The following is a 26,937-nucleotide window of genomic DNA, read 5'->3' as shown; positions in this document are numbered from 1 at the left end:
GGAGGGCAATTATTTTGGGCGGAGGCCTGATGACCCAGTTTTGGCAAGTTGTTGAGGGCTGCGTGGGTAGCCCCGCCCCTTGACAGGTGCCTCATTCCCTGGTCACCATGTTGGGACCAATAGTCCAATATCTTGGGACCAATGTCCCAGGGCCAGCACCGGTGGAGCCCAGAGCGGGGCTGGCTGAGCAGGGATCTGTGGAGCTGGGCTGGGTTGCACCAGCAGGGAGAGGGGGGAGCCGGCCCGGCTCCATAGAGCCTGCTACCCTGCTCTGGGCCCCGCTGGCGCTGGCCCTGGGAGACACCAGTGAGGGCCCTGTGCTCCCACTGGCTCCTTGCCCGCTCACTCCCAGTGTCCCCCAGCCCCACGGTACAGGCGGGGGCCAGCGCATAGCCCCAACCCCCTGCTCACTGAAAAGGAAGGAGCTGGTGCAGAGCATGTGGAAAAGTGGCCCCTCGCCCACCCTGTGGCTGGCACTCCCTGCTGCAACCACTCGCAGCCCATGCGGGGTTGTCTTGAGCAGGTACAGGCAGCCCCAGGTGGGTTGCAAATGGCTGCAGTGCAGGGCGCTGGCCATAGGGCAGGCAAGGGGCCGCTTTCCTCCCCCCACACTCAGCACCAGCTTTTCTGCTGCTGCCCGCCTGGAGCTTGTGCACTGGGCAGCCCAGAAGCAGGGGTGGCAAACTGCCGGGTGCGGCAAGCCGGGGGGGGGGCAGCAGCAGCTGCTGGCACCACGGTGCAGCCCCAACAGGTGAGCTTGGAGCCAGTGCGGGGCCCGGGTTGGCTGGGTTACAAGCTGGTGCTGAGCATGGGAAAAGCAGCCCCTCACCCGCCCCATGGCTAGTGCCCCCTGCTGCAGCCACTTGCAGCCCACCTGGGGCTGCCTGTACCTCCTCAGGACAGCCCTGCACGGGCTGCAAGCGGCTGCAGCAGGGCATGCCAACCACTGGGTGGGTAAGGGGGCGCTTTTCCCCATGCTCAGCTTATCACTGGGTTCCCTCCCTGCCTGTGGTCCTTCCCTGGCCTTCCCCCGACCCTTACCTAAGCTTCCTGCGCCTGGGCAGCCGCACAGTCCCAGGCGAGAAGCCCCTGCTGGGGCTTCTGACTGGGGAGGGGCAGGTCTGGCTGGGCCCTGGTGTTGCAGGAGCCCACCAGGGCTTCCCCTGGGTCCTGCTGCCCCTGGTTCCTGTCATTTTTGACAGGAACCAAGGGCAGATAAATATTTTCTGAATCTTTTAGGGCCCCGTGGGCTGGATAAAATGGCCTCGCCAGCCCTATTCAGCCTGTGGGCCATATTTGCCCACCCCTGTACAAGAGGATATCTATAACAGGGAACCCTAGCCCTATCACCAGAAGACCGGTTGGCCCCTTTAAGGCCAGAACTTTCTGTGCACAGAGTGCTGGTAAGGCGGGGGTTAAAAACTGAGCCTGGCCAGCTAGTAAGTTGGCTGGAAGGGGCAGGCCAGGACTATAAAAACCCAGGGCTGTGCAGCAGCAGCCAAAAGGGAAGGAGTGTGTCCCAGAGCTCCATGGAGAGGATTGGTGAACAGTCCAAAGGCTGGAGGACGGGAACTACGGAGGACCCCAGAGAGACAGCAGCAACCCCAGAGGAAGGACTGTAGCTGACAGTGGGGAGCTGAAGCACGAACCCTGTGTAAATGTAAGCCAGCATGCTGCCTTCTTTAATCACATTTTTCTTGGTGGCGGTTATTGCCTGTGGACAGGACTGTTCCTATTTTTTTTGTTACTGAATAACATCAGTGGTTTGGGCAAGGATATTGGGGAAGGAGCTGGCTTCATTGGGACCCCACTATAGTGTGGGGACCAGCGCCAGTGTGGGTGCAGGATTTGGGGTACACTAACCCCGGTGCCAGAGAAGGTGCAGTATTCAGGGTATATAGGCTCCGGTGCTAATGTGGGCCTAGGATTTTAGGGTGTACAGACCCCAGCGCCAGAGGGCATGATCCTAAAAGGGCAGGGTGGTCTGGTGCACTTGAGGTGCAATTTTGTTTTGTTTGAACTGGGACAGCAAGTTCAAGGCCCACTCCCTGGCCTTGAACTTGCGACCCCCTGGCTATAAGGCCAGTGGCCAGGCTCCAGATTGGAGCAGAAAGTAGGGCCATGAGCCTCGAGACAAGGGAACATAGGCTAGTGCCTCAGAGTCAAACTCTGTTTGGTGGGTTTAGACAGGGAGGCCTAGCTAGAGAAAGACAGGGGTCAAGATCCGTGGAGGCAGAAGACCTCAACATACGAAATACAATAGGCAGTCTCCTGCTTACAAGAACATCAGTATAATAATTTCCATCAAGATGTGGCAGGCGAGTAGAGAATGGGACACAAGAACCTTAAAGGGGACTTCAAGGGCACCCCGCATAAGGCACGGATAACAGGGAAGATGGTGCTAGGAAGGGTGACCTGTTATAATATCCTTCGTAACAATGGTGTAAGAGGCAGCTCATATACTCCTTCCTCAGGTACTGCTGGGAAGATCCTTCCTACCACACTGCAGTTGCTGCCTTTCTCCTCTCCCAGTTGTGGCTCAGAAGCTCCTACTCTCTCCTGCATCTCTGGACCCTTTATCCTTTACCACAGGGGAGGAAAGGCTTCCAGCAGCCCTGGGCTGACCCTGGTTCCTTCTGGTGGAAACTCTAACAGCTCCACATCACCCTTCTCTCTCCTCCACAGGAAATCTCTTCTCTCTGTCCTATGCACTCACTGATCCTTCAAGGGAGCTCAAACTGCCTTATTTAGCAGAGGGGAGAAAAGGTATGTGGAAGAAGGCTGGAGCCTGTCCAAGAGCCAGGGTAGGAAAAAGAACTGGGAATGGCTAGGAAAGAAACCCAGGAGTGGGAAGAGAAGTCTAAGAACAGTTAGGTAAGGAGAATCGAACTGGGATGAGAAGCTGGCAAGGGTGGTGCAGATAGGTTTGAACTTGTGAACAGAAAGGAGAATTTCAGTATGCTAGAGCACGCTCCCTTCCAGGACCTCAATATGCAGGAGAGGATAGGAACAGAAGCTGCCTAGAATGAAGAACTGGATCAGTCTAGCTTCCTGCTGCCATAAGCAGGATCCTATATTCACTCTCATCAGCTTTATTTGCTACAGAAGGAAGTCATGTAGGTTTGTTGGTGTTCCTTATAAGAATAGGCCTAGGTCTGTCATGAATGAACACAGGATAGTAGGAAGAGAAACAAGGGGCTATGGTTCACACTTCTCTGAAGGATTGCATTGTATGCCCAATTTTACCAATGGTCCCTGTGGGATGCTAGTCAAGTGACTTAGAAGAGACTTCTGATAGGTAATCTCTCTAACTAGGTACCTGACTTGAAATCATGGAATATGCTATGCGTGATTAGCACTCATACCTGCAGCTGTAGTCACTGGTAGTTGTGCTTTGACAATAAAAGTTCAATATTCATCCATGAGCTTTGAATCAATTCGGACCTTTAAATTGGTCACCTGATTTGATTCGGATTCAGAGATTCGGCCACCGAATCTCCTCCGAGTCAAATCACCACCCAAAGCTTCATGCAGTCCTACTAGGTTGCTGTTACACCAATTTTCACCACTGTAGAAAACAAATCAACATCCAGGGTATCATTAACAGTTATACTGCAATAAGCTGTTCCAATATAACTTACACCTGTCTACTCTTAGACTTGTCTAAATAGAAGCAAACTGCTGTAACTCGAAACCTGCTTTGTACTTTAAGCAAATGACAGATTTTGATGGCAGCTGAGACTTTTCATTAGTCTGTGACAAGATGGTTCCAGCTGAACATCCCAAATGTGAATACTCTCAGGATGTCAGTACTAGGCAGAATGCTTGATGTTCCTATCAGCCCTTGGTACTTGCTGTCTCACAAAAAGGAATTTAGAGTTTCATTATCTACTGAAGAATTAAAGAAAAAGCCTGCATGAAATACTTCCTTGGTAAAATTGCTCCATTATCTATGAGGGAAATGAAGTACTTCCTGACCCGGAATATGCAAAAAATCCATTTCAAGTAAAAAAGGGAATCCAAAGCAGTTTTCCAAGTTTAAAAGTTTAAAGAGCTTGACAAGGGCACTTTAACCTGTCTGCACATTGAATATTTTGTATAGCTGACCTTTAAGATGCAACATATGACCAGTAACCCATTAGCAGTGACACAGCATGTGACGTTACCTCTCCCATTCTTAGTGTGTTGGAAGGCTTAACATTTGCCCTCTCATCTTTCTTTCTGACAAAAGCTTTTTATAAGCAGCTTTGTTTCAATATTGTGTCAATATTCTCCATGCTATTAAGAAAGCAAGACAAAGCCCTGAGATCCTTTCAAGGGTGCTGCAGGGTGTGTTAAAAGAATTCTGCCCTGTTGTGGTCTGACCTCTTTGCAACAGACAAAATGAGAATAGGGAGTCTGCATACTTTGCAGTGAGGCCCAGCCCCAGCTGTGGCAGAGCGGGGCTCAGCCTTCCCTCCTCAGGCTCCTGACAGCAGCTGGCAGGGTAGATGGGATCAACTGGCAGGCAGCTATGGCTTGCAGGGCCTATTTCACCCACCCCAGGCTTCGCTCATCAGCTGGTTAAAAGGGTACTGCTGGAAGCATGTCAGCAGGGACCAGTTTCTGGTGCCACACTTCCCCTGGTATCTTTTGAACACCTGGATGAGCAGGAAGCCCAGCACTGGGAACTTGGTCCATGATGCTGGGCTCCCCATTCACCTGTCACATGATTGGGATCTGACAGATTTTATCCCAGACCCCCAAAATTGCTTCTCCTGCCATGCATGTGACAAGGCAGGACACACAATTTTGTAAGATCCTGATCATGCAGTTAAACTAATGCCTACCAAGGTCCTAAATGTGCAACATTTACCTTTATATTACTGAAGAATCAGATTTTTATGTGACATCTTCAATGCTAAAAGCCAGCTTGCAGTAAATGGTGGAATGTACCTGTATATAGAGTCCAAAGGGGCTACAACAGCGACACATTAAAGAACATATCAACCTCTTTTCTGTGGAGTTGTAGTAACCATTTTTGTCCATAATCTCCATCTGCTTTCTTTATCTGAAAGGACCCAAGTATTGTAATTGGGGTCTTTTTTTGCACAGTTTACAACTATAAGAGATTTTAACACTGAAAATGGTGTGGGGGGAGCATTTTGTTGTGTGTGTAGGCATGTTTCTAAGGCAGAGCTTTTCAACTTTCAGACTTGAGACACCCCTTGGAAAATGCTACTCTTATTTTTCATTCCTTTTTTGACTAGAGAAAAATAATAGAGCAGTTTCTTTGCTGCAAAGAACTCAGAACGACCATGGCTGTGGATTTCTGTTTGAAATCTCCGAGTTCATCTTGTGAATCATGTTTACGCATGTGGCAGTGATAATATTGTGTGACACCCTTGAAAGGATCTCAAGGCACCTCGCGGTGCCATGGCACCCTGGCTGAGAATCAATGAAGTAGGCACTTAGCTACCATGTGCAACATACATTAAAAAAAAAAAGAGAGAGAGAGAAGCGGAAAAGGTTACAAAACATGTTTAGCCTTTGTTTATTGAGTTACAACAAATGAGCAACAAGTTAGAAAAATGGGTTTTATTCAAACTCCCTAGCATTATATTTGTGCAGTGTACTGAAATATGGGAAAGTTTCCAAAACACAACTAATCAGATTGCAACATTTATACCTGATAGTTGTTCCTTGCTTGCTCGCTCTCCCTCTCATGTACACACACACACACACACACACACACACACGCACAGAGTTAGGGTTATTTGAAAAAAGTGCACTCAAGGACCTAAAACCAATATAAAATTTAGTGGTAAGAGTTAATCAGAAATGTATGTTGTGCGCTACAACAACCTAACATGAAGGGCGGACTAAAAAGTACGTAGCCCATCTTGGTACCGACCAAAGCAGTCCGAACATGTTCACTTATGAAGAATCTTAATTTTCCCATTGTTACCCCTTTGTAGGGTTATTACTGCTTGTAAGAAAAAGGTGCTCAGACAAGACAGAGACATATTCTCAAGGTCTGAGGCCTAAACATTGGTGTTGGTAGTTTGGCAAAAGTGAGAGATCCTGGAAAAGAGATTTGCCTCACTCTAGCACAGAAATGTGGAGATTTAAATAACTTAACTAACAGCAGACAGCTGGAAAAACAAAAACAACAAAATCCCACGCAAAAACCAAACAGGCAACATCAACAAAAACTCCCACGATTCACTGAGTGGGCTGAAATGTAAACCATCACTGGGGTGGAGATCTAGGATCAGGTGCTGATCACATTGAAAAGGTTCCAAAAGATTGTTGTTTAAAAATTGACACAGATACAGCGGTTACTAATTAAAAAAAAAAAATCAAACCCCAAACTGTGATGGTACAACAAGCAAGATGATTTCCACCAATTAAAAAGGTAACAAACTTCCCACATTGTACAACCTGTTCCAGTTCGGGAGGGTGTCGGGTAGCTGAAGGGGGTGGGGACAGGAAGCAAAGGAGAAATTTATGTACAAAGACCCTTTTTTCTTTAATGCAGTAGTAGGACTTTGGCACTATAAACAATTCCATAATGACGCTCCATGAGACTATTTCTCCCTGTGCCTCTGCAAGCACGGCTCTACCTGGAGTCACAACTTGTTGGCTATCTTGTCCCACGGAGGAAAATAGAGATTTATTCCATGTTCAGATGGATTTTTCCCCCTTAGTTATCAGGAGAACATGGTTGATTGGTATCCCTACAAAAATAAGAGAGATGTATTCTTTGTTATTAAAATGATCAGCATAGTCGCTTTAAACAGCATTCAATTTACTACTTCACATTTATAGTGCTATTATATGAACTGTACCTTGAAGCCTTCCTATTCCCATAGAAATCTTTTTTGGTCTTGGTGCAGCATGCCAGATTTTTTTTATTTTTCAATTTACCTAACGCTCAATGATACCTCCTCCAGACAGATTCCTCAGTCACTGACTTGATTCTTCCCTGAATCTACATGGCATGGTGAAGCTTGATTCATGGCTGCCCAGCACCTTGTATAGATGCCAAGATTTGATCAAAATAGGTGTTTTAGACACGAGTCTTCTGCATAGGTACAACTGGTTGTGCAAAAGTGCAAGGTCCGGTTTTACCTGGATCATTTGTATTTGGGGGAAGGGGGACTCACAACTTAGTTTGCACAAGGCTGCCAAATGAAGGATGAACTGCTTAGTTGACTGCCGTGACTTTTACTTCGAAGGATACTGCTTCTCCACTCAGCTAGAGCACACCAGTAGTTTTGTGCAACTGTTTGCTATATATACTCCTAGAAACTTCACAAGCCCTCATCTTTGCAGTGGGGTTAAGCACTTCTATGTTGCATAGATTCAGGACTAGCTACTCCTGCCATCTTTCTTTCCTGTGTTTTACTACCCACAGTAAGTGCCCAGTAAGTAGACACAATACCCCAAACAGAAATTTAACAAGCCTACCAAGGCCCCTCCATCCAGTTCCCCCAGACAATCAAAGGCACTGCACAGGATCAAGTTATAGTGAAGTTTTCAGAATGGTGATTTTTGTTTTCATGTGAAAATCCACAAAGTGTTCAGACTGGGTGAAAGTGCAAACATCTGTTTACTCTGAAGCATTGCCTAACTGCATCAGATCCCCTACAGTCTTCAAAACCTATTTTGATAAAACCTAGCACTAGTTAATCATTTTCAATTGCTGGGTTGTAAAAAAGATCTCTCAGCAATCCTGATTCAAATCTTTCAGGATGCTGGTCTGTGACTGTGACAGGGCTTGCATGCATACACGCATAAAAATAGGTCCTGTAATCGTTACTTAATCAAAATTCCCAGTTAAATTAATACACGTTTCCAACTGTTGCATTAGGCTTATCTGCCCTTTTTGCCCTCATTTAATGACTGACGATTATTCCCCAGAAGCACTTTTCACCAAAACCTAGGCTGAGTTACGTGGGAACTGCAAGAAACAGGTGCACCACCACTTTAAAACAGTACAACCTTAAGTAACACCAGCAAATTTTTCAGTTTGTTAACGTGTACCACTGACAGGTTGTCTGCATACCACTGGTGGTACGCGTACCACAGATTGGGAACCGCTGTCCTAGGCCATTCTAGTAGTTTTGGTTGATTCAGCTCCTGTTGGGGGTCAATGGTAGAAAACGTTTTGATTTCAGCAGAAAGGAGAGAGTCCTTGGGGCCTAGTTATGTCAATGGCAATACAGATGCCTTTTAGGGTACATCCCAGAATCATTAGAAAAATGAGAAGATGAATGAAAAGGGAGGGAAACCCTGATACTGCATCCATGTTTTTACTGAATTGACAAGCATGGGATCTGGCGAGATGCTGAGACCTTGTTTTTTCACTGAGGTCAACAGGAACTGAGGCACGCTGCAGGACTATGTGCTTGATACATAACGATGTGTACACTAGGAAAACAGTGAGCTGGAAATCTCTGTGCATGGGATTCCCATGGTGCTTCTGGCATATCTATGTAAGGATCAACGGGCTCTCACTGTCACTCCAATGCTGCTAAGGAAGAGGTAGAGAAGCAAAGTGCCCTGAACAGGAAGGGCACATGGAAAAATGTCATCAGTTGAAGAATAAACTCTTTTTTAGGGTGGGGGGAAGGATTATAGGAACAACACTAGAATAAGAAGGTTATGCCAACATTAGAGGAAAATCCTGCACGTTTGGCCTAATGGATTTTGTAAATAAAAATTCCTGCTCTGAAGTAACATTGCAGAGATCATCACAAGGGGAAAAGGTGCTATGGAGATAACCAGCAGCACCTGCCAACCTCTCTGGCACTGGCTGCACACTGGGCATGTCTACACAAGACATTGACTGCACAGTAGCCTGATAGAGTACCATTAGGCTACTGTGCAATAGCATTGCTTAAAAAGGTGGTTGCCAGGACTAATGAGCAGTAATTCTAGTTACTATGCATTTATTTAGTACTTGCTTATACGCGTACTAAATAAATGTGCAGTAACCACTGCGCAGTAGCATCTTGTGTAGATGTACCCACTGTGTTGTATTTAAGTAAAGAGCAAATTCTGTTCCTTTTGCACACACATGGTGTCAACAGGCCTGATCCTGGCCTCATACATTTGTATAAGAAGGTATACATTCAAAGTAACTTGACTGAAAACCTTCACGGGGATGGGTCTTGCAGTCCTATGGTCTATGAATCTGACCCTGAACCATGACCACAGTTGGGAGTTGGCCAAAGACCTTAATAATGGATCTTCTTCTATTCCATGGCTGGAGTTTTTGCAGCATCAACTGAACTCCTTGCTTTCCTCCTTCGGACTCCACCTCAGACAACATACGGATCTGTGAAACTTGTAACAAGCTGTGTCACTCTTGAATTGGGTTTGTCAGCCACAAAAAGATTCAGGAGGGATCCGAATAGACTTTTTACATGTACCCCATAATCCAGAGGATCAACAGTTGCCTACGGCCTCCTTCTGATGGCAGTTACTGGCAAAACTTAATGAGAAGAGTGCCTGGTAAATACAGTGTGCTTTTGAAAGTCGCATCCTCTCCCTAAGTTAAGCAGCCTTCTTGTGACAATATGTAAGTAGTCAGTAAGAGAACAATACGTGTAAAAATAATAAATCATAAAAAAATTTGAATTACTTTACAACAATGAGACTCATTTATGGAATTCATGGGCTACTTAATCCAACTGGATAGAAGTCACCTCCTCAAATTCTGCAGAAAACAGAAGGACTAAAACTGAACACTGAAAATGCATTTCTTTTAAATTAAACAGATTTCAGTGTTAGTTTGGGAATGGATTTATAGCCTTAAAATATGCTACACTGAAACTAACATTAGAAATAATTCGTTTTCAACACAACATAGTGCTGTGTATGGGAAAAAGCACAGTATCTTATTATATCTGCACGGGTGTCAAAGTTTGTAAGCATTAATCAGTTCCATATTTAATTTAAAGAGTTTTCAGTTGAATAGCAGCTAATTACATTGGACAGAGATAGCTGCCTATCATTTAAGCAATGATCAATCAACACAGTCATCTATTATATAGTATTTATACTAATATAGGACCTAAAATGAGGCACAGTTAAGAGTCCTGCAAGGGCTCTTAACACATGGGAGTTATAGCCTTGCCCTGGGACTTGTACCTTAAAAACCCACCTGTATATGGCTATTGTCATTCAAACTGGGGAGTCAAGGATGGGTGGAGGTAATGCTGCATGTCTTAGCTCTGCCAGCCCTGAGGTATTTTGTTCAGAAGGCCCTCTGCTTAGAAGCAGCGTAAACCTGATGATCTCAAAGACATGAAGCACTTTAGCACAGCTCTAACATTTAAGATTCGCCAGGTTTTATAGATGGTAATAAAACTGGGACAAACAAGGAAAAAAATCATGATTTGCCATTTCCACACCACCTGCAAGACAAAAAAATTGATGGCTGCAGGCCCTGTTTCTAAGGGGCACCGAGTACCCTTAACTTCCACTGAAGTCAACAGTTTAGGGCACCAGCACTTTGCAGAAGATGCCAATCACTTGCTAGGAGAAATCGCACTCTTTATTACAATACAGATCTCAGCAATGACTCAATGATATAGTTTGTGTTAAACAAGCATGCTGTCCCTATGAGAGCAAAAGTAAATACATTCTAGAGAGAGATAGGGGCCTGAGAGTAGGGCCTTTAGTAGTGCAAGTTGTTTGCACTAGGGAGTCTCACTTGATAATATGAACTGCCCAAAGGTGCTTTTACATTTGTTAACTATATAGTGGGAAAAGTTTGCAAAACACTTTTAAAAAATTGACATAGAAATCTAAACAACATGTTGCAAAACTTAGATGATGTGAACCCTCATGCCTGCATCTGATGCAAAATGCCACTATCCCACTATGACCACGTGTTAAAATGCACGACTCAAGTTCCAAAATCACCTGAGGTAGCCTTAAATATCATGACACTTGCAGAACTAGATCATTTTCCTTCTGATCACTGCGCCTATGAGCATTTACATTTTCATTTTTCTCCAAAAACACGGGGCATCTTTACTCATGCTTGGGGGGGTAGGGGGGGCTTTAATTAAAGCCAATCTAATTAAAGTGCCCAAAGCTTCTGGTGCATTCAGCATCCTGCACTTCAAAATGGCGGCGGAGGGGCTCTTTGACTAAAGCTCGTTCGACAAGCTTTGACGTGCCGCTACTGCCATTTTGAAGCATGGCGATGCTGAATATATGAGACACGGAGGCTGCTGGAGCATGCTACTTAGTGTACTTCAGCAGACTCTGTTAATCAAGTCTGCTCCGACGCACTGTAATTACAGTGTGTCGGAGCAGTGTTCCTGCATATCTGCAGGCACCCATGAAGGCTAGAAAATTACTGTTTAAAAAAAAAAAAATTGAAAAGCTGAGATCCTTATGCTATAACAACTCTAGGAGACTGGGCTTTAAGTAAAATGTCAAATGTTCTGACAATCAGCAATGCTTGGTGATGAATGCTTTCAGATGAATTGCCCTGCACTATCATTTCCAATTCTGGTCAGGCTTTTCAGAAAAACCTGCAGCAATGTTCAAAACCCAGTGGCCTGCTTGAAAAACAACAGGTAACTTGGCAGGCTATGAAGCATACATCCCACATTGCATCTGTCCTATATTTTTGTTAAAGGATGGACAAAGAATATATCATTTTTCTGAACTTGGTTGTCCTTAGTTTATTGCAAAAATTTTCTCTAAGTAATGACAGACATGGACTTGCACTGCGGACTCCGAGAGCAAAACAAGTTAACAACAAAGCCGCCTGGATGTATTCAGCTGCCAGGATTCCTGAACCTGGAATATGAAACAGAAGTTGAGTTTCAAGCATGCCCCCAAACACAGACTTCTTAGGCTTCACAAGGAGCTGTGCAGAAACCACTGCCTTCTGACAACAGGTAGAAGATAACCCAGTGGATTTACAAAGAGTTTAGCTGGGAATTCTGCACTTCTTTGGACCTGAAACTCTAAGCTAACCCGTAGCTACAGGGGGAATTCTGCCATCCCTGGTCTCCAGCAACCTCCTTCACAAACAGACCTCAGAAATTCCTCACTACAAAATTTGATTTCTGGGTGGCATCCTCAGCAAGATGTCTACTGGGCATAGTGGACTGGTCCCTCTCAGTCCTGCACATTACTACAATATACATATCAACACTAAGCTAATTACTTAACAATGCCATTGTTAAACAACAGCAATGGCAAAGTTGTACATTTTGCATGACTTCAGCTATGAGCATTTCACGTAATGACTTCTAAGGTTCCAAAGCACAAATTAGAAAACCTCATCCGTTTCCCCATTATCAGCTCCTACCAGGCAGCATTTTCCATTCCAAGTCAGTCCAAAACAGACTTTCCAGCCTGCTGCTGACTGCTCGAATGTTGGAAGGATCAATCTTTTGCCCAAGACCTGCAGGAGGCTTGGGTGAATTCTGCTTCGGATAGTAATACTCAGCCTATCAAAAATTCCCTTTCAGGTTCATTAGATACAGCGTTAATCTTCAGTTTCTACCCTAAACTGCTGTTGTGTGCTGCCAGAAGGACAAGGAAATCCCACTGCCTGGGATTTACACTGCTACGACTGACAAACACCTGACCTATTACTACATAACTTAGAATCATTAGGTTCAGTATAAAAATAAATTGTACAAAACATTTTAATTCTTCATTTCAAATGGAGACTTTTCAAACTGTTTTTCAGGAGGGAAAAAAACCAGACCCGAACAATTACTGTCTTTCTACCCCCACTTGAAATAGTTGATAGATGATGTTCATCATCCTCTTGCATCTCTGGGTCCTTTGTGTGGACTTTCCAGGGCTTGCAGTAATAGTTCAGAGGCTACCAGAACAATACTAGCAGTACAGTACTTTGAGACAAGCAGACAGTACCAAGTGTGTCAAAGACTCAGATTCTGTCACTAGAGGGCAGGCACTTACATTTTGAGTGCTACAGAAGTACAATTTGTCTGAAGGAAAACAAAACAGATTAAGAGTGTCAGGCTTTAGCCAATGTGCTACAAATGGAGTGAGACTCAGAGCCAAGTTTTATTGTCTTGAATAATCTAATAGGTGAAGCTCCTACTAACCTGATCCCAGCATAACAAAAAACTGCTTTTTTGTCAAAATGTATGCTTATTTTACTAGCATTCCTTTGAAACTTTCTGGCAAAAAAGGGTAAACTGGTGGAAACACAGATGATGTTGGAGGAAAGAGAAACCCACACAAGCAAACCTATGACTGCGGCACAGAAAGAACACCTCCAGAGCAAAAGCTGCTGCAGTGGTAGTAGCAATGTTGCTAGTGCTGTTCCAAATACCCTTACTCAGAAAACTCAGCTCTAACATACGCTAGCTACATCGTTGCATTGTGAGTGGGTCTGAAAAGCATGGGTAAGGTGTCTGTTCCAGTTACTCATTACAATGCAGTCTCTCACAATGCACCTACAGTCCCTTCTTTGACCAATCTATATGCATAGGCAGCATATGGATCTTATTTTCTTGCTTTGACATACTTGCGATTCAGAAAATTTGATTCATGATTTCCTGTAATAAGGGGTGTTGCATATACCTGTGCCACCTTACAATTTTTGCTTGCAATGCCAAGGCTATTTAATTTTACAAAAAGGATAGTTTTAAACAGGTTTAAAAAAACTAGACTGTTCTCATTTCAGTCTCCTACCTTGGAGAGATGTGTTTTTAAATATATGCTGAATTTTGCACATTAAACTTAAGTTTCATGGGTTCCATTTATTAAGGATCAGAGAACTGTTAATTATGTCCAAAACAGGCATTATCTAATCAAGTGTAGTACTTATCATATAGTCTGCTAGATAAGTGAAGGAGGATCCAGGTGAAGAAACAGATTCTCATCTCAGTTGTACCAGGGTAAGTTTTCAGAGATGTCAGTGAATTCAAAGAGTACGTTGAAGCCCAGGAAATCAACTGAATTATTCTGATAGAACTGAGATCAGAAACGAGTTCCAAGACTTTAAATGACGCACCTTTTAACATTTTGAGATCTCATATACACTTTTTTAGCAACTGCTCGGTGCAGGGTCTGGCCAGAGCCCTTGTTTTCATTGATTGTTGGGGGTAAGGGTCGTTCTGCCTGCTGTTAACCCTTCCCCTTCCTCACCCTCTCCACAGAATTCAGAAGTAGGGAAAAGAGGGGTGTAAGTGGCAGTGCTCACCCCCAGAGCTCCTGAGTTATATGAAAGTCGGGGTTCCCTGACAGACCCCACACAGAGAGCTCACATGCACCATTGCCAAAAAGGGGCAGGGCTGTGCTGCTGCACCCTCTGGCTCCACTCCTTCATGTTCCCTCCCCCTGGGAGCACTTCAAAATGGTCATGAAGGCATACTGGGCCTGCAGAGCAGGAATCCCTGAATGCCTCTTAGCTCTGGTCTCTAGAGGTTCCCAGGACAGCTCAGCACGCAGGAGACTGCAAATAGGCTGTCCCCACTCCTATAGTGGAGCCCTGTGGGACACAGCTAGAGGACACAGACTTTCCAAGAAGCACTTCAAAATGAAGTGCTTCAAAGATGCTTCCATTTTTTTGCAGATTTAAATTGCTTTGGCTCTTTTGAAGCACTTCATTGGGCACAAGTGTCTGTACCCTTGCTGTTGGTAACTCTTTAAAGCAGGCATGGGCAAAATGCAGCCCAGGGGCCAGATGCGGCCCACCAGGCCATTCTATCTGGCCTGTGGGGCCCCTAAAAAATTTAGAAAATTAATATTATCTGCCCTGGGCTGCCTGTCATGCAGACCTTGATGACTTGCCAAAACTCAGGAAGCGGCCCTCTGCCCAAAATAACTGCCCGCCCCTGCTTTAAAGGCATTTAAATCACTTCAAACAGCATGTCTCTCCTTGGCCTGTATATATAACTTTAACAGTAGAAAGGCTGGAGAAAACACCCTCGCTCTGCAGAAAGGGATTCTCTTGCACATGCCATTGCAATCTATAACAATATTCTGTTGCTTGCTATTGCATAAGAGAGAATTTGTTGTACCGGGCCCTGTCACTGAAGCCCGACCTCTTCACAGAGCAGGTCAGGCTGCTTCACTGCCAAAATCCATGGTGACCTGTTGCAAAAATAGCTATGGCCTTATTCGCTGGAGATCATCATTATGTGAGTAAGATGGACATTAGTAACTATGGTTACCTACTTTTTCTTTGTATGGCTTGATCAGTATACTTTTTACCAAGCTCTAAAGAACTTATGTGAGGTCAAATAAAGGCAGAAAGTTTCTGCTTAATAAGTGATTCCAAACATCCTCTCTCATCCAGGACACGCAAAACGCCCAAATGCATAGAATCAGAGAAGCGGGGCCAGACGGGACCTCTCAGAGAGAAACTAAAATACCCTGGTTTGAATCCCTCCCGTACTGAACACTTGGGACCAGCTGTCCTGCACTCAAGTATCCAGCTCACATCCAGCATGCCTCAGGAGCCTGCTGCTAGCATTTAAATTGAAAACTCAGGGGCCACTGAAACTTGCCAAGACTGAAGGCAGCTCAGACCAAAGCAGAGTGGTATCATCGTTACCTGTCTAAAGGTGGGAATTGTCTCCAGATATACTTTCAGAATCAAAATCTGCCAACTCTGCTTGGCCTTCGGGTGCTGCTTGACTCCAGCTGTCTGTACAGTCTGAGACAGCGTCGTCATCCCCTACTGTAACCTCCACCCAGTTCACATCTCCAGCCTCCTCGTTCTCCTCACTAGCATGACCATCTTGACTATGGCACTCCAATCTGTCCATGCCCTCAGTCTGGTTCCCTAACAAAGAGTCTTTCAGTGGTTCACAGTCTCTTTTAGACCTCACCACTAGTTTACCCACATTCTCTTCATTCAGCCTTTTATGCTCCTGGTAATGCTGCTGCCGAGACACCTCGTTACCATTCTTTGGACTCTCAGTGCGTTTTGATCCCTTTTTCTGGCTTTGCTCATTATGACCATCAACAACATACTGGTCAATCCATTTTAATGTCCCCATTCTTAGAGAGGATCTATTCTCCTTGAACCAGCGGACTATTTCAGTTCTAGTGAGCCCAGTTTGTGCCGCTAACTGGTCATACTCCTGCGGTGATGGCCACTGGGTTCTTGCAAATGTGCTCTTCAGTAGGTGAATTTGTTCTTGGGTTTTTTCATTAAATGCTATGGAAGATCCAGATAGCGAACTGGGTAGGTGGGAGCTATTCAGCAGCTCACTCTGGCTTATTGTACCATTGTGGGTTCCTCGATCCTTGCTTTTTTTGTTTGAGCCCATTGAGTCTAAGACAGCTTGCTCCATGCTATCCCTTAGCTTTCTCCTCTCAGAAAACCAGCTGTCGATCTCTCTTCTGCTCAGCTTGGTTTCTGCCCTGAGCCTGTTCAGTTCTCCTTGGGTCGGAAAAGAACTTCTAAGGAAACTGTCTTCCAGGATTCGAAGCTGCGCTTGTGTTTTCTCTTTGAACCTCTGGGTGGTGAAATCTGCGTATGTGTGGTATGTACGCCCATGACGTGCAGCTGCAATTGCTAACTGATCTTTCGCTAAGGATTCACTAGTGATGTGAACAATGCCCCTTTGACTTCTGTACCTGTGATCACTGAACCACTTCTTGATCTCGCTCCTGGAGAGACCTGTAACTTCTATTAGCCTATAGACTTCTGCATCGTTAGGAAACTGGCTCATGATAAAGCTGGCCTTTAGCTCTGCTATCTGCTCCTTGGTCTTTTTTCGCTCATTCGTTGGTGTCAATGATGTGGCGTTTGCCTTGGTTGTTACCTCAGGCACCTGAACTACATGTGGACGCTTGGATTCTGGAGCGCCTGGTAGGTTTTGTGTTGTCCGTTTCTGTCCTTGATTAGGAGCAACAGCAAGTGTAATTGGTGAGCAGGAAACTGTCGATCCATTTGACACTGGAGTCAAAACTAGGCCAGTTTGTCCCAGTATCTGGCAAGGCAAAGCAGTCTGGATGACTGGCTGAGACATTTTTGCAGTTGTCAGAGGTGCTGGCAATACTGTGATTGTTTGAGGTACTGGCTGGATGGTACCATTAAACATCTTCTTCCTTGCCTCTTCTACCTCTTCGGGGGACCAACTTATGCCATGCTTCAAACGCTGGGTAGCAAACCAGATTCTGATTTGCTCCTCTGGGTGCTTTGATGCTGCTGTCAACCATGACAACTCTGCTTGTGTTGGGTAAGGGAATTTATTAAAGGAGTTGATCATGGTTGCATTAGTGTCCAATGCAGAATTGTATTTGGTGCTGTTCAGAGGGACTGGGACCTTGGGGACAAGGTTGATATTTGGTGGCAGCTGTACAGAAGGCATAACATGAGCCAATACGTCATGCAGCAGGTCAGCTCCATTGATACAAGCAATAGATTCGGTGGTTTCTGTAATGACTTGGGGAAGGTGCCCATCCACATAGTTTTCCATAGCTCCCTCTTCCAGCTTCTTGGGGCCCTTTTTGGTCTCCACTTTCGGTTTGCCTGTTTTCATGATTGGGGTTTTACTTATACTGATCCCACCATGAAGGGATTCATCACACTCTGCATTTTCTAGGCCGCTGTTTGCAATAGGGACATCATTTGTTGTCTCAATGGATTGTTCTAAGACAGTTTGATTATTGCGTTTGATTAATTTAAGTTTAAAATTATTCTCTCCTGGGTGATATTTTGTGTTATGGTCAGATAAGGAGTCATATTTTTTGGTTGTAAAGTTACATTCAGCGCACACATAGAGAGGGTTGAGAATTACATTTGGGTGCTGTGTGTCAACATGCTCTGTAAATTCATTTAGGTTTTGTGTTGAGTAAGGACAGTATTTACATTCATAACCGCCTTGAAGCTTCTTGGATTGACTCTCAACTGGAGGTTTCCCCTCTACCACCTCACAATCTTTTACAGAGCTTTCTGTATCAGCCACCCAGCCATCTTTAGAGTCCTGCTGTGAGATGCCTGCACTCCTTTCTTTAAGGGCTTCTCCATCCTCAGGAACTTCCTGCTCCATTACTTCTGAGGTTCGCACCATACATGGAGTTGTTGACTTCCTTTTGCTTGCCATGGCAGTTTTTATAGTGTGTGGCTGTTTCAGATGGTGGTCTCTTTTTTTTGCAGATATGGATGAATCCAAAGCCACTTTCTCAGATGTCTTCAACTTCCTGTGAACGTGGTAGTTTGTATGTTCCCAAAGGAATTTTAGCACCAACTATGTGTCAGCTCCAAGCACCAGACATGTTAGGTTGCATTACAAACACCTGCAGAACAAAACAAACACAATTAGAGTCTTATTTATATTTTTAAAAAGAAATCCATCACCCAAGAGAGTACCCAAGCCTGGACAATGCTGTGTATCCTTCTTCGCAATGAACTGAGTGGCAGAATCAGGTCCACAAAAAATAAAGAGAGTCAAGATCTTAGAATGTAATGCACTGAAATTAGAAAATGGCCTCAAAACAAAGATAGGGCACACAGTTTGAATGCTTATTAGAAAACCAACACATTTAGCTGGGCAAAGGAGATGCTACATCTATAAATACTGTAACTTTTTTTAGAAGCTTCAGCTTCTATTAATTATTATTTTGAAAAGCCTGCAGATTTAAAATTGAGTGTGGTTAATATTAAACTTAATTACTTTTCCCTGGGGGTCAAATCATAAATAAGACTATGAAATTAGGGTGGATACAAATCAACAAGGATTTCTAAATAAAGAAAGAAGGTGCATCTTTCTTGTGGTTGTACAAACAGAACGGAAAGGAGAGAGAGGGCAAGACGAGCGGTACTATACACAGACCCCACTTCAGAATCCTGCGCCTCTATCTATAGTGAGTTAAAATAGACAAGTGATAGATACATCGACTTACGTAAAGATGCTGTATGTTACAGTCACATAACTAAACTTTACATCAGGAATAATTTCTACTGAAAAAAGTCAAGCACAGGTGGGAGAGTTTTCTAGAAGCTTCCACCAGACAATGCGCGTTAATCATGCCATACATGGCAATGTGCCACACATTCAGAAAATTTATGACACTATAAAATGGTAAACCAGCCACAAAGATATCCATTATATGCAGAACATCTTTGTGGCTGGTTGTATGCATCTCAAACTGAATGTAAAACATATTTCCTCCCCATGCTGACAATCTGCTGATTACTGGTATTAGAATGGGGCAGCTTTGCCCTGGCTCCAGAGTGGGGGCTGGCCTGACCAGCTGCTTGTCAGCATGAGGAACAGGGCAGCCCAGGGTCTCTAACTAGGAGGTTTGCATAGGGGTCTCCCATTGCGAGACAACACAAAGCCAGGCATCAGCAGCCTTGCATGCAGGACTTCTGAGCTTCTGAGCAGATGGAGCTGGCTGCCCCCTGCCCCCGCCTCCCACTTGCAGAGCCCCATGCTGGGCAGCCCAGTACACAGCTTTCAACTTGTCAGAACAGTTGGAGCCTTGGATCAGGATCCCACATTCTATATGGGCTGCTAAGTTGAAAGTAATTGGGATCTGATCCCTGATCCCCCAAATCACCATCCCTGTCATAACATATGTGGCATGCCAGAATGTGCAATTGTTGGGATCAGGAATCAGATACACAGTACCATTAAATTAACATCTGCCAAGGGCCTAAATGCTCTAAAAGTATTTCCTCAGCTCTTTTTAAATGTTTCAAGGAACAGCTGTAGGTTTCTGAAGCCCTGAGGATGTAAGGATTTTTTTAAATAATGTTTTATTTCTTTTTCTTTAAAAAACATGACATCAACACCAGTCAGTGCAACAGCAGACAAGAACAAAATGACACAAGCTGTATTATGAACTATCTGTGCTGATGAAGGGGGTGGAATATAATTGTCACGACACTTTCATGTACTTAAAAATATTGATGTCAGTGTAGATTTCACTTGCAAGAAGATGGGAGTTCTTAAAGGAACACAGAAACTTTCTCAGAATGTCTGTGTGGAGACACAAATAGTTCATTTTCAGAGGTGCTGAGAACCCAAAACTACTACTGAAAGGTCAGTCTCAAGGGCCAAATTCTGCTCTGAGTATTAGAGATATAACACCAGATTAATCCCATGCACCAACATCACCTCTAATGAATTTATACCAGTGTAAATTTGAGGAAAAACTTGCCCCAGGTTATTTAAGAAAAACAAGCTCAGGTAACACAGTTAAGAAATAGCATTTATAAAATGGCTGATTCCCTTTTACATTTCCAACGGCTCAGGCTATTGTGGTGACAAAACGTACATCTCTGGGCGTATCTATGAGATGCTAAAAGTGTACTAAAATTAGTCTACAGTGCACTAGTGTCACTTAAAAGACGTGTGCCAGCACTACTACGCAGTAGTGCCAATTACTGTGCATTAAGTTAGCACCTGTTATTACTAAACTTACTGCGCTGTAATTGCAGTGCATTGATGCACATGTAGACATGTCCACTGAGGTGCAGGCCATTTTTCCTCTCATTATTAAACCTCTGTTGGGTCATGCTGGGACTATTCAGGGACTTAATTTAGCACGGGACATGGCTGCCTACTTTACGAGTAGCGCATCCTCCAGGGAGAAATTCTCATCGCTACACAGAAAAGAGTTTCAGTTGCTGTCTCCATGGAGTGAATCCAGGCAGCTGTACCTACTGCAAGCTAAATAGTCTGGGGTAGCCCATCTTCTTGTGCTTTCCCAAATCCTTAGAAAAGGCACAAACTCTGCTGAAACCCCCTGTGGATTCAAACTTGCATTTCCTCTGGCATACCCTGGATTTTGTAAACTAACTTCTGTGCCTTCTGCAAAGCTCTACTTCACAATAGGCAGTCAGGAAGGGTGGTTTATTAATGGAGGGACTGGAGAGTGGAGCAGGGTCTTATGAAACTGGCTCTTGTGAAGTGTATGGGTAAACGACCACCTTTTTAAGTGTCTACTAATTGGAGAATTTGAAATTGGTTAATATAAGGATCAAACTGCAGTGTTGGTTCGATTTTTTAATCATGTATTTTGAAATGCTAAGAGGCATCCAGTGTCCAAAGATACTGAAGGAATCCAAATCAGCTAACAATACGTAATCTCCACTGAATACAGCAATGGTCAGCAACATTTTCAGGCTGAGGGCCAGAATGACCCAGCTCGGGTCTGAGGTGAGTAGGTATCAGGACCCAGTCACTGCTGCTTCATTTCTACAAGGTAGCCCAAAGGAGAGCACCTGCAGCTACTGCTTCTCCCTGCAGCAGCATGGGGATAGTGACTGTAGCCAAAGTCCCCTGCCACTGAAAGTTGCTGAAGCCCCACATCTGCGGGCCAAATCAAATGCTCCATGGGCCAGATCCAGCTTGAGGGCTGTAGGTTGCCCTGGGATATACTATTCTCTTGTGCAATGTTAACAGCTATTTCATTCCAGCCCAAACAGCACATCCATTTCAGTGCCAAATGAGATCATTCTTTCCCTATCAGTTTTTGTGATCCACTATATGTCCTCATTAAATGCCAGTTTTTTAAATGGTAATGCTGCAGTGTGGAGAAGAGGATGCTTGTTACATTGTAGCAACCTTGGAGTAAGTAAATCTATGCAGTCTTGTGCTCAGTCTTGTCCTCTGCTCACTTTCACTAGGCTGGAAGGGCATGCATAGAATTCGACATGTTAACACAGCTCATTCATTGGCGGGCGGAGGAAAGAGGCTAATACATAGAGGCCCCTCTTCAGCAAAACAATGAAGCACATACTTAATGTTAATCATGTATTTAAGTCCATTTTTACAGGCTTTGTGGAATAGGGATGGGATTATGTGTAGACTTACCGCTAAGCATGTGTTTAAGTGTTTTGCCAAAACAGGACTCTTATGTCACATCTCTTGAGAACACTAATATACAGAAGAAAGGAAACACAGCCTGTTTCCCAAAGTTTTATAGCATCTGCTATGATACACTGAAGTGCTGGGCATTTTAGGACTGACCCATAATTTGCAAAGTACTTACCCACAATGGGGGAAGAATTTAGGCTGCACATGGTCTTCACTAGTAATCACATACCATCTTGTTACTGGAGCTCTACTGAACCCTCCCGGTAGCATCAGTTGGGTGCCCGTGTAAACGCAGCTCTTGCATTTCCATCACTATTTTATTCAAACCTGCTCAGAATTAGGCGAGTTGTTACAGCAATGAAACCTATCTCTACCACTGGAGAAGGTCAGAGGTTGTTAGACAGAAACTGGAATAGATCTAGTGTGCTCAGCCCCTCATCACCCTCCTGCGTAGCAGTCATTCCGTCAAAAAGGGCATGTTCAAGTCTGTCCGTAGTGGAAACACGTGTTCACACTTAGGTGAGATCATAGACTCCAGCCTAGGCAGGAACACTTCACAGTCACTTCTATAATTCCACTACTTTTATTTTAAATAAAGAAGGGAGCTTTCCATCTCACTTCCCCTATTTATTCTCCTCTGATTTATTTTCCTACCTAGCTCTTCTTCTGTATACCTCAACACATTTTACAATGAGGTTAATATCATTCTTGCCATTTTACCAGTGGGGAAACAGATACAAAGCAGCAAAGCAACTTGCCCAAGGTCCCCACCACACCACTGGCTGAACCTTTTGGATGTCCTTCTGGGCCAACGCTCCATCCACAAGTCTCTCCCTTACAATATTCTGCTCTTTGCTTTGGGTTACTCTATCACAGAAATCCTATGCCTCAACTGGGCACCGACACAGAGCTGTGGGCTAAATCCAGCCCACGGATTGTAAATTTGACACCCTTGGCTTAGTTGGTTAGAAAGTTAGACCAAATCTTTTCAGCTGCTTGCAGATGTTAAAAAAAAAACAAAACCTCACTTTACCAGAAGAAGCAGTGTATTACTACGACCAGGCTCCTCGGCATCTATACAGATCAGGCATTTCAGTGGGGCTTTTTGGCACTTTTATCTAAAACCGATTCAATCAGCTGTTAGATCAAAGCACCAAAAAAGCCCCGCTAAAGAACGTGATCTATATAGATGCTGGGGGACCCGGGTCCAACTAATGCACTGCCTCTTCTGGGCAAGCACTGGGCAGGAACGCACCAGAGTTAAGTAAAGCACCATTTTTTTAACATGTGGAAGCAGCCTACAAAAGTTGGTCTGTGGTTCCCCTTCTCTAAAAAACATGACCCATTCTCTAGTGACTGCACTAGCCCATCCTCTCTTTGTGGGTAATACATCAAGAGTGTGGGTACACGAAGCTGCACGCACAGAGGGAAGAACAGAGGCACCACAGTGGCGGGATGACATAAATAGATACAGGAAAAGGCAGAAAACGGCTTCAGCTAAAATTGTAAGGCCAAAAACTGTGCAAACCTTCTCTTGGCCTTGATCTGGAAAAGCTCGTTCATAGAACTTTTTGGCAGATTATTCCTTTTTTTAAACCCATATTTTACAGAAAAGCTGTCCTGCTCAAAGGGAATCGTGATCCTCCTTGCAAATTACAGACAAGTCAAATGCTTCCCTTTGGCGACTTGTAGAATGTAAATGCCACTTCAATCATAGGTGTTTATTTGCAGGACAAAGGTTTGCGGAGGTCTAGCCCTGTGGCTCTCCCCCATCCCAGCCTTCAGCGAGATCTCTGTGACAGTACACAGAACCACAGGAGTTTGCCTTTCCCTGACCTTTACAATAGTTAGCCTGCCTGCAAGAGGAGGGGAAAATAGGACACAAGTCTCTACAGCCCCTGGAAATGCGTCTCAAACCAGCTGATGCATAGATTGCTTTTTGCTGTCAGGGTGAGGAAAACATATCCAGGGTTGGATCGGCTCGGTGGGATGGGATGTCTGAAGTGTAGCCAAGTCACACATTCAGACTTCCAAGATGACAGCCCCCCGATACACTGGTTCACATCTTTTGGAGATAAATGAATATAAAGCTGCTAAGAAGCCCTCATCTGCCCTCAAGCTACCAGTCAGTTCTTATCCTAAATGAGGACCCCGTATGCCAGATCTCAAAGAATCACACCTTACGAATTTGGAGGGACTGCCACATCTAATTTCATAGCTTTTCACTAGGAATGTCAGAGAAAATAACAGAAGCAACTCATCGCTTTCCAAAGGAAGCATCTTGTCAGGACTTTACAGCCTACAAAAAATGACTTTTAGCCTTGCGAGGTCCCTCCTGACAAAGTTGTTAAATGATTTGCTGTCTCCTCCTCTGAAATGGAAGCCGTAACAGATTCTCCTGTGCTGTAAAGTTAGCTAGATCAACGGACAAGGAAGAACGGCAGCTTGCTAGCATGAATCAACAGATTTTACCTGCAGATGGCTGTTTCTGTAACTAGTAACGATTTCCAAAACAAAAAGGAAAAAAAAAACAACATGAAACTCGCTCACTCAGCTGTAGCTTAGGTTCGTCTCACAGCAACAAGCAAATCTGTGTGGAAAACAAAAGTTGAGCATCACTGCATAGCTTTGGTTTATTCCCCATGCCTTCACACACTCACACCCGTGTGTACATGTATATGCATATACACACGTATGCATGTGCGCACGTACTCACCTGTACACACACATATGAATACGTGCACAATTTCTAGAAGCCAAGTTCATCCATCCTGCCAGACTGATCGCAGTAAATGCACGACCTCCCTCACCGTGACCCAGCCTGGGCTGTTGACATTTGTTACCATCCGGAGCCGAGACGACCGACCCCCCCTTGCAGGCACGGCTGCTGTCGGAAGCGGTCTCGGGCCGTGCGGGGGTGCGATGCTCACTATTGTTACTGGTGCCGCAGTCACTGGAGCCATGGACTAGGCCCCAGTGACTGCATCAGGGGGAAAGGCCGTAGCCCAGTGACTCATTCAGGCTGAGCGTACGTGACTCACCCGGACACGGGGAAGGAATGCAGGCTTCACGCAGCCAAACCCTCGCCTCCTTCCTGCAGCCCCCACCCCCTCAAGCCAGGCTGCCATGTTTCCTTTTTGCCTTGCCATACAGCAAAACAACAATCTTTGCTTTTCATGAGCCGAGGCACAAAAAGCAAACTGAGCACCAGGTTAAAAAGGAGACTGCTTCTTTCTAAACAGGCAGCTGTGTTCAGCAGCTAGGTACAAACTAAACTCCCGCACTAACTGGGCTGAGAACAGGTCCAAAACTGCGGGGGGGGAGGGGGGGGGCTTTTAAACTGTATTATCTACCAACCCCTCGGAGAGTATTTATGTGCATGACTGGCTTTGTTTCTGTTTAGCTCGGGTTTGACAAACATAAAAATAACATATGCAACAATTCCACCTCCTGTTATAATTATTTAAACAACGCACACTACGGTAAAATGGCTCTGCAAAGCCAGACGTAAGAACAGAGTAGCAACTCAATCTGGAGCACCGTGCAAGAGAAAGCTCCAGATTTCCTAGCGGGGCTGCAGACACGGAGCAGAAGAAAAGAAGGGGGTCACTGGTGGTTTCTCAGGAGCTGTACAGAGCAATGGGCGGGGGGAAACACTTCCCAGGGTTGCTACTTCATCAAACACACCTTGTGGAGATGAGACTGATATCAGTAAGAGTACTTTTGCCAGTCCCTTGAGTTGAGAAATAAGTTAAGTTTTCTTGGCAACAGCACTTACACCACTAGACCAGCACATATACTTGGGTTTTGCTAACAGAGATTTGCTGCTAAGAAGTATCACAGGACACCGAGCCTCCAGCTGATCGTGCAAAGAACCCAGGCTCTTCATCTATTGCACATGGAGGTTCCTGAGAAATATTCAGCTGCTTCTTTACATTCCCAACACTTCTTTATTTCACTACCTGTCATCCTGGCCACCATCCCACTGTACTCCTCTACTCCTCAGGTGATAGGTAGGATATGCAAAAGAAGAACTTCTTCCCTGCAAATATCTACTAGAGGAACAGTGAACTTTCCATCTTATAAGTTGGCTCCTAGGAGAAGGCAACAGAGTAGAAATCTTCCATAGCACTGGGATATTGCTCACCCTTATAAAACACAGCCCCAAATACAGAGAGGAATGACTGGGAAAACAATGTGGCAGTAGACAGAGAAATGCCATCTACTCCTGGATCCAAAATATGACGGGAACAAGAGAAATAAGATTTCTTCCACTTAAGAGAAACCTTGAGACAATCTAATCAGAGAGCAACAAGGGAAAGGTGCCTAATCTTTGAGGGGGGAGACAAAGGCAGCAGAGGCGTCACCATGGGACATCCTGCTGGCAGGTCTGGCTACCCCTTATCTCCCAGGATGATCATGGGATGATCACCCTGGCAGTTAGTTTGAAAACCTGCCCCATGTAAAATCATACCCATCTATCAGCAATATCTGAGAGGCCTGCTTCTTTCTTTCTAAAGATAAAACATTCCCCCTCATCTGTCCCCCTGGGACTGCTTTGGCATCACTTGTGTAGTTTGTCATGCCAATAACATCTGACTGACTTGTTTTCTTATTGAACTGACTGCTCTGCCATGCATCTGAAGAAAGAGATCCTGCTCCCTTGCCCTCATCCAGAGACTTGTGGCAGAAAAACACAAATACAATTAAGGGGAAGAGGCAATTTCATTGGAAAGATCCTGCCTAGAGTTATAGTGAGTGGAATAAATGTAGCCACCTTGAATACAGCAATCAGGACTCATAGTAGAGATGATACCTTTTATTAGACAAACAAGATTTTTGGAAAAAAAAATTCTTTACTTGAAAAAAGAATTCTTTTTTGCAAAAATCTTGTTGGTCTAATAAAAGGTATCATCTCTACTACAAGACCTGACTGCCTTTTCCTCTAGACCAATATGGCTACAACCTGGATACCTGCCACTGAATACCATTTTTATCTATTTTGTAGTTTAACCGATTAGTAGCCTGATCACCACCAAATATGTTTTCAATACTTTTTCAAACACAACAAGCATCAGATGACACAAAAAACTCTAAATGGAGGTATCTAAAAATCACCAAGTTATGAACCCCTTTGCAAATAACCTCAACTATT

At 44.6% G+C, this 26,937-nt stretch overlaps 1 protein-coding gene across 4 annotated transcripts in view; it reads right to left on the bottom strand.

The window, feature by feature from the left end:
- Positions 1–5,505: 5,505 nt before the first annotated feature.
- Positions 5,506–26,937, bottom strand: part of ZHX2 (zinc fingers and homeoboxes 2) — a 122,903-nt gene continuing 101,471 nt past the window's right edge. For 3 of the 4 annotated variants that reach the window (XM_090040577.1, XM_090040576.1, XM_090040575.1), the window contains exons 3-4: positions 15,557–18,252; positions 5,506–6,719 (exon numbers count right to left, since the gene is read on the bottom strand). In XM_090040577.1, the coding sequence (XP_089896703.1) occupies positions 15,561–18,059 (2,499 nt within the window). In that variant the 5' untranslated portion in view covers positions 18,060–18,252 and the 3' untranslated portion in view covers positions 5,506–6,719; positions 15,557–15,560. Of the gene's footprint in view, positions 6,720–15,556; positions 18,253–24,254; positions 24,355–26,937 lie in introns of those variants that run through there. The other variant, XM_090040578.1, reaches the window with a different exon arrangement.

The sequence above is a fragment of the Crocodylus siamensis genome, chromosome 3 (genome assembly GCF_052110815.1).
Source record: "Crocodylus siamensis isolate JL-2025a chromosome 3, ASM5211081v1, whole genome shotgun sequence".
Lineage (NCBI taxonomy): Eukaryota > Metazoa > Chordata > Crocodylia > Crocodylidae > Crocodylus > Crocodylus siamensis.
The sequence above is the reverse complement of the archived record's forward strand: the minus strand, read 5'-3'. Positions and strand labels throughout refer to the sequence as shown.